This window comes from Stylophora pistillata, chromosome 7, assembly GCF_964205215.1.
Source record: "Stylophora pistillata chromosome 7, jaStyPist1.2, whole genome shotgun sequence".
NCBI lineage: Eukaryota > Metazoa > Cnidaria > Anthozoa > Scleractinia > Pocilloporidae > Stylophora > Stylophora pistillata.
Genome location: NC_142525.1, coordinates 13,743,642 through 13,752,315, shown reverse-complemented (window position 1 = coordinate 13,752,315; position 8,674 = coordinate 13,743,642). Strand labels below are relative to the sequence as shown.

Genomic DNA, 8,674 nt, shown 5'->3' with positions numbered 1-8,674 from the left:
ATAAAAATTGTTTCTTCTTACCTGCTTTACAGTGCTGACAACATTTCAATGAACTTCTCAAACCATCTAAGTCCATAATTCTACTTCCATGTGGAATGCAATTTTCCTTCTTTGTTTGTTTCTGATTAAAATTCAATATTTGTACGTGTTAACGGTAATTGTATTATTAGGTTGTAACTGTAACCAAACATTTGTTGGAATTTTAAAATGAAATGTCAAAATGTTTAGGTGTAATCATATTGACGAAACAACTTGCTATGAACTATTTGTGGTATAATACAAAAATTCTATTGGAAAATTCATTACTTGATGAGGGAATTCCGTATTGAATTGCATGCAAAAACCGATATCAAGTACAATTTAAGGCGGAATTCACGAGTGAAGTAATGGATTTTTGCAATTCTGTGCTAAATACCTCGCTTCGTTAACCAATCAGAATGCAAGATTTTATTCAATGATGCGATTCAAATTGAGAACAATTTTTAGAGCAAAGAAAGACTTAAGGAAGCACTTTTCTTAAAACTTTTAGGTGAATTGCTAGGTGCCACACATAGTGAAAACAAAATTTAAACTACACCTGACTTAAACGGGTTTCTCTTTTTTTCGGTGGCGACCAATCTTCTACCATCCCATTAAAATCTAATTTCCTCTTTGCCCTCCACTCCTTTATCCCACGAGTCCTGTCATCCACGTTTCCACTTCGAGTGGGTTTGTTATGTGAAAACCGACCCTTTTCGTCACGCATTGGTGGTTGTTTTTCCTGTGTCAGTTGCACCTCTGCAGACACTCCAGCCGTTTTCAGTGTATCATCACCCATGGAGCTCAAAGCGAAGCCTCCAACCATAAAAAGTGCATCTTGACCACTCTGCGACTTCCTTCGCGTTCGATCACGACCGTCTACCCTCTCTGATATCGGCGCAATAAATGCCGCGAATTTACTCTTCAGTTTAACCACGTCAAGAGAAGACGAAAGAAGTGTATCTTCAAGCACTTTTTTAGGAGTTTGTAAGTGGAACGCGACTCGCGATAAAAGTCTCGCCGCCATGTTTATTTTTGTTTTTCTTTTAAATACTCGCGCGCTCGCGCCATTCGTACCCATGCTTCGCGCGCCGAAAAACTGTATAGAGCCACCTTAAAGGTAAGTTGTTCAAAATTTTGACTTTTATTTAAAGATAAATTATATTTACCTCCCTTTGTTATGTACTGATGTATAATAATATTCAAATCTTTTCACCTTTTTGAAAGGTACATCACCAAACCTATAGTTCTTCCGATCGCAGCACCGCGCACATGATTCGGAACTTTTTATCATTATTTTATGAAGAAAAAAATGTCAATATCATTCTAAAATCAAACGAGAAAAACACAAATTTCTCGTCCCTGACAGAGAGTTAACAATAGTGATGAACTGATTTCTCAAAGTAGTAAAACGCTTCCTGTTCATCACCTATAGAAGAGTCTTAGTAAGTAGTCGAAACGCTGTGATCATTGTCGTGTCATAAGATAATACTTCCTTTCCAATTACTTTCTACTTCGTTGCCGAGAAAAACATTGCACGCAATGAGAGGGTAGTAGTTCACTCAGTTCGTTAAGACCACTGACAAAAAAAAAAAAAAAAAAAAAAAAAACTAAAGATCAAATTGATTTGTTTAGGGCAGTGTTAAAAGGTACAACTCAGGTCCGATGAAGTTTCAGGTCCCTTGCCTTCCCTATGAGTTCAGCCACTGTTCTTTGTGATCTTAGAGTATTATGTCCCATCCCCTTTTCAAGCTTCTTCAAAACACAGCCGCTTTGGTACGTTTGCAAGGGGATCTTTAGTGTCTTGTCAACCTGCCTTCTTGTTTTTCAAATATTAATTGAAAGGTTTCAGTCCTAATTTTGTATTCCTTACTTGTTTTTTCTTTTCCCCTCCAAGGTTGTCAGGCAAGAAGGCATAGTGTTACATATGTGTTCATTTAATGACAGTCTGCCCTTGAACACCACACCATGATCTTGAAGAGAGGTTTAGGGTTCCCCAATAATAATACAATAATTGTCTAGTATAAAAAAAAAAAAAAAAAAAAAAATACAGGATTGATGTTCCCAAAAGAGAAGATGAGATAAAATAAGAAGAAGAAGTTAAGAACTGGAGCACAAGTGGGGAGACAAAAATGCTGTCATCGATAGCAGTATAGCTGAATTGACCTTTATCAGTCTTAAATGTAAATTTTTCAGTTAAGTCAAATGCCTTAAAGCTTGAATACGTACCCATCAAAATCAGTTGAATTATACTAGAATCACTTGATAAAAGCTCACATCGGAAAAAGGCAAGATTTTCTTGAGAAGTTACATTTTCAATGACCATAGTAGCTCTTCCTTCCAACTTCACTCTTCCCTTGTAGGCAGATGGTATAATTGAGGAATAGGTCACACTGCCATTCTGTTTGGCGAGCAATGGTACAAATGTACTCTGAACAGCTACACTGAGGACAATCGTTGTTTGTTGATCGTAAGGTTTGTAGTCCCATACTAATTTAGCAGTGCGGCCTTTTCTAACGTAGCTTGGATCAGCAGGTTTCACAGTAAAGCGAAAAGAGGCGTCTAGATCAATAAACGGAATACACGAAAGTCGCAAAAAGGAAAAGAAAAGCTTATGATACTCGTAGAGTATAATAAAAAGAGTGTCACAAAAATCTATGAAATAATTGGCTAACGATCAGTAAGCGGTGATACGCGGCCTTTTTTTTCACCCAACTCTTTTCAATCACGTTGAAAACCTCTCGGCGAATTCGACATTGTGTCTTGGGGTTCATATTTAAAGTTCGTGTCGACCGAGATGCAGTTGGATTATATCGATCTGATGCTCTTCACACAGGCTGTTAACATCATGATTGAATGGAGCATGGATCAAAATCGTGAATTTTACTCTGATCTTCAGAATGACAACTGAGTAATTATGGGTAATGAAAATTGAATAACCTTATAAAAAATTGGAAGTCGATGTACTTAAGAGGAATAAGCGTTTTACAATAGCATTTTGAAACCATTTTGTCGAAGTGCGCTTGCAACGGATAGAAGTTGTTTTGTGCATAAACATCTAAGTCTTTTCAGTTTTTTCCTCCGTTTTTCTAATAACGTAGTTTTCAATAGGATAAATATGAAGATGGTGGAATTCATATTCCGAAGCTATTTTTACACCGGCAACGGAGGCGGTGCTAATCAAAGCCGATGGTAAACTTCAGTCACTCAGACTTATATGTGCTATTGCCTGTCACTCGGTGATCGTTGTAAATGCCTCAGCGACTGCAACTCTACCTATTTCAAATAATCAGTCCCACACGTATATTCATGAAGAGAAAACTCAAGTCGTCCGTTACAATTTCAGATGACCCTAGAAGTTATTAATAGATATGATAACTATTGAGGTGTCGATCTAAACTGACATGTTTCTGACTGGAGAGTGTTAATTATAGAAAGCGTAAACTGCGTGGCTTTCAGTTTTAGACATAACGCATTCTCTTCCTCCGTAGAAGTTTCTCCTCAGCCTATATTCATGCAAGCGTAGAGCAAAGCGACCAAGGCCGAATATATCCTGACGTTGTAATTCTAAATTCAGTAGAGAGCCTGAAATATGCGTTCAAAAACAAGCATTTCTGAAAAGTGACACTGACTCCGCAAAATGGAATTCTCGAAAGTGACTCAACGGAACTGAATGTCAATTAAAATCAACAATGAACAAACACTATCCACTGCGGTTAAATTTTTCTGCTGATTCAAATGCTGATAGAGTCCCATAATTATTTTCCGAGGTTAGCCGGCTACATCGCTATGTTAATTGTTGAAGTGGAGTCTATTCTAACCTGGTTTACTTTGTTCTGATCACAGGGAATCGACGGATTAATACTCCATGCATTCTTTGGAAAACATTTTTTTTTGAAACTAAATTGGGTAACAGTGAAAAGATAATTTGGATATATCAACAAAGTTGAAATGGTAAATTAGCCACCGTAATGATTACAAAAGCTGACGTTTCGAGCGTTAGCCCTTCGTCGGAGCGAATGGCGCTCCGACGAAGGGCTAACGCTCGAAACGTCAGCTTTTGTAATCATTACGGTGGCTAATTTACCATTTCAACTTTGTTGATATATCCAAATTATTTCGGTACTCCCACCGACGCAGCCCCAAACAGTTTCTTTCGAAACTATCAGCCTTTATTCAGTGAAAAGATAAGCATGGTAGAACTGGGATATCATAAACTTAAGAAAAGCCAACAAGAAATTCTCCCGCATTGACTTCGTTTGAATTGAAAGTGAAGCAATCGACTGCAGATATCTTGTCACACTGCTACTTCCAAAGCTGCAATGTAAATATGTTGAATATGCACTTATTGTATGATACGGAGGTTTTGCTACACCGCAAGTCTCATTCTTACGTTATACTGTCCGAATGAATATGGTTTTGGTTGAAAACCCAAAATGCACATTCCGAGCAATAATTTCCGCCTTTCGCTATCATGTCTGATTCAAAGGATCCCGTCCTGTGTCGCATTTGATATCGCAAAATTACAAACCTCACTTACCTGCTGGAGGAGCAATTACGATAGCAGTCACAAAGTAATTGAGGATTACCTGGACCTTATGCATCACTAATGCATCGGATAGTTTTTTTAATACGACCTCGCTATCTAGCTTGCAGCTTGATTAAAACATGGATTTCTTAAGCTATTCCGAAATATGCGATGTGACCCCCTATCAACGGGTCGCAAGCTCAATTTCAGTAGTCACGCTTGTTTACGAAGTGCTTCAATCAATTTTGAAAAAATACTGTGAGTGTGCGATTACTGCATTTTTTTCTTCACCTTCTGATGAGGAGAGTTTTCAACTAATACTATCAATTTTTTTTAACCCAAATGGAATAATGATTGAGCAGGATAACCAAGCTTTGACAAAATAAGAATTTTGTAGCCAGTATTAGTGCTGCTGTGAACAGCAGCTGTATGAAGTTAGCCATTTTGATGACTTGTGAAATAGGCCTAGATGTACAATTAGTTTCAAAGGTAAAGTGCAATGGTAGCAACAAGAGCTTTAAGAAAAAGACATTTTTAAACATCAAAATGTCAAGGCTAATGACTCATTCTATATGAGTTTCAACAAAAGTCTCGGAAACATTCGAATATAGCAAAGGACCAGAAACTATATAATATAGCTTAAATAAATAACTGAATAAATAGATTTAGTATAATTTCAGAGCTGAACAAAGAGTTTCCAGTAATCTGATTGGTCGACGCTTATATGACGCTATATAAACCGCTCCGCGCGCTTTATATAAAGTGTTAAACTAAAATGTTAATAAATGTTACTAAAATGTTATGATTTTAGAAATTTCTCTGTTGTTCAGCTCTGAAATTATACTAAAACAATTATTCGCCTCATGTTCGGTGAATATTGTCGAATAATCCCCTCGACTTCGTCTCGAGGATTATTCGGCGATATTCACCTCGCCTTCGGCGAATAATTGTTAAATACAAATAAACAGTGGCAGTTTTTTAGATGAATTACTAAGTATCTATTAAGGCAATACTCGAGAGAAGGATTACAAGTCCTCGATATTATAGTCTCAGTTACCTCGCCGTTCAGTTTGTCGGACTCTAAGGAAAAGCTGGATCCACTGATGTCAGACTGATCAGTTCAGAGATGACAACAATGATAAGGATCTCCCTGGAATTCATCTTAAGTTCATATTATACTGAGCTTCTTGGAAAGTGTTTTTACTTTAGGTGGCCAGAGAACCGAGGCGAAGTCGTCTGCTTAGCAGCCTTCGTAGAGAGGACAATAAACATATGCTTTGTTTCATTAGTCAGGCGTAGTAGTTATTATACATGAGACCAGTACCTATCCGCTAGAACTTCACGAAAGTTGCGGCTAAAAGTAAGTGCAGCTACCCTTACGGGAAACGTAGTCGCCTGCCAAAACCATGTGCTAAATAACCTTACCTCTAATTTTGAATCAAACACCACAGAATTTCTATACCAAGGTCCCATTTCACATATTCGTCAGTTTGATGATAAACATACATTAACCACTTTTAAGCCAAGAAAAGCCTTTTACGGCAAACATGGGCGCCAGAAATATTTGATCACGTGACTTAAGTTGTCGCGCGACAAAAGTGCACGTGAGAACAACACGCACGCGAGCTTGCTGTAAAGTGTACAGAGAAATAGTTAATTTAGCTGTGTAAAAAAAAAAAAAATATCACAAAGCTTTAAAAAGATTCACTCTGACAGTTTAACTGGGCGACCGCTTCAATGAAATGGACGTACTTGGCAAGAGAAATCCTACAGTGTTGTCCCGCTCCTAACTTCGAAGCATGGAAACTAGTTTGCGGCGCAAAGGTTGCTGGGAGAATTAAAATGGCGCAGACTTTATTAGAGCCAGCTTTCAGCTTGGAGAATTTTGTTGTGACTCGTTAGTTTCTGCACAGTTCTGAGGAAACAATGAATGCTTTTAAGAGTTAATGTTACCAACGGTCAAACATTTGGTGGCAACAGCCAAAAAATCGATTCGGCTCATATTCTCAAGTTAGGTAGGCCTTATGGTGAAACAAAGCACTGCATAATTCGTTTGGTTGAATACTGATGTATTTTCGAGAAAATCGATGATAACTGAAGTTCGACCAAATGCCGCTTTTGAAGCTCAAAATTTCAGACGAATCTCGGAGCGTCACGCCACGCATTTAAAACACTTGAACCAATAAAAACTACCAAATCTTGAAAAACAACATCAATACATATGTTGACAGCAATTTGAGCAATTCTTGATCGTTTATTTACACAATCTAATTTAATTCCAACCTCTTTTAACAAGATTGAAAATAGGTCAAAAGTAATCCGTTATTTAACTATGTGCTATTAAAATAATCGACTGATAATCTGGCTTTTGGAAGGCGAAGTGTGCTTCTTTTCGATGTCCAAAGGATTTTTTGGGAAAATGATTCAGTGCGATTTAATCAAATTTTAACGTTGGATGAAATGAGCTGACTTGACGATGCCGTCAGTTATTCGAAAACGTACAAATTCACATGCAAACTCGATTGTTTCGCATTTTACATCCACTTTCCCATGCGCACTTCTCGTAGACAGGCGACGACTGAAGGGGCGGCGCAGAAAAATTTACAGACAAATGTATGGAAAATTAGAAAAATTAATTGAGCGTCTTCTATCCAACCTACGTTCTTCAAACTTGGTGAATACAATCTTCTGCTCAATGTTTTAACGTTGCGATTCATAAATTGCATAACATTCGATTTTGGGAAAAGTTATTATTTGCCATGGGATTCCCATACAAACACCGTAATTTCAGACCGCTTTGACCCATAAAGATGGCACCGAAAACCGTGACAAGGCCTAGCTATTCGTCGCCTGTCTGCGAGAAGTGTGCATGGGAAAGTGCAGCGATATTTCCTATGCTTTCATCAAAGCCTTGGCTTGGCCTCTTTCAGATTAAATGGAAGAAACGGCGACTCATATCTTTTTCCGGCGCTTACCAGTACAATGTTTTAATTCACAGGTGCTGTTTATGTTGCCGGGTGACCTGTTTACTTTTGACGCAGTTGATGAAGGAGATGCGAACAATGGGCGAAAATGTAAGTTGCATCCGGTGAGCGTTAAGACACACGACCCGAGTCTGGTGGGTAAACAGTTGAAGGGTCACTAAACGCCAATGGTTCCCCACCCTCGTTAGATATTTTAAATTGGTCGTCGTTTAACGTCGTCCAATCAGAAAAGGGCAATCAACGTGACGGTTTCTGGCTGGCACATGAGAATCTTGCTACGCATCCCAGACGCTAAAATACTGTGGGATTTTGATTTTCTTCGAGTGCTAGTTCCGATCCGTTTGGATGGATTTTCGATTGGAAGGTACGACGAGAATTGTGCATCTTTTGACCTTAATGCTACGAAGTTTGAAAGCGAAGCGATGCGATTTTCGGGGGGAAAATCGCTTGGGCGCTTGAACCTTTTCAAAACAACGCTTCCACCCTTGTCTTTCTTTAATGCATTACATTAACGACGAAATCAGAAGTAGACCAAAGGGACCAAAAGGTCGAGACCAAAGTCTTTGCTGAAAAATTCTGCCCAGCCGGGAAAATGAGATCTATTAATTTTGCAAAAAATTGCAACGAAGCTTGATATGTTCTGCAAAATTACTCAAGCGAAACGGACACCGCCCGCTGTAAGCGGGCTCGATGGGGAGAATACTGCCCGCTTTCGGAACCACTAAGATTGCAGGATTTGTAGGATACCGCCCGCTCACGAACTGAGTAAAAAATAATTGTACGTATTTGACTAATTTTTTTCCATATATTACAACAATTCCAAATGTTTTAAAACCATAAAACCTGGAAGATTTAGGTCGACCCAGCAGTTTCAATGCATTAAGAATGATATTGAAAATAATAATAATAATAATAATAATAATAATAATAAAAACCCTTGAACTCTATAGAAGATATTAGTTGCAAAGATTTGCCATGACTCACTTGTGACGATTGGAAAGTCTATTGCGAGAGGGTCCTTTTCTAAATGGGGTGGTAAGTTGCGAGCGGGGTAGGGTAAGGATGTAAAGGGTTAGAGTCACTTTTTGTCGGTAGTTGTGGCGCATAAATGGAAAATTTGGTAGGCTGAGGTATATTTTGGCTC

The 8,674-nt window shown here is 38.3% G+C and overlaps 1 protein-coding gene and 1 pseudogene across 1 annotated transcript in view; both read right to left on the bottom strand.

Annotated features, from left to right (window-relative positions):
- The window catches only part of LOC148726721 (uncharacterized), a 2,533-nt pseudogene extending 292 nt beyond the window's left edge, over positions 1-2,241 (bottom strand).
- Positions 1-4,693, bottom strand: part of LOC111344780 (tyrosine kinase receptor Cad96Ca) — a 19,273-nt gene extending 14,580 nt beyond the window's left edge. The window contains exons 1-2 of the mRNA XM_022952036.2: positions 4,559-4,693; positions 2,248-2,580 (exon numbers count right to left, since the gene is read on the bottom strand). Coding sequence (XP_022807771.1) covers positions 2,248-2,580; positions 4,559-4,622 — 397 coding nt within the window. The 5' untranslated portion in view covers positions 4,623-4,693. The remainder of the gene's footprint in view (positions 1-2,247; positions 2,581-4,558) is intronic.
- Between the last annotated feature and the right edge of the window lie 3,981 nt (positions 4,694-8,674).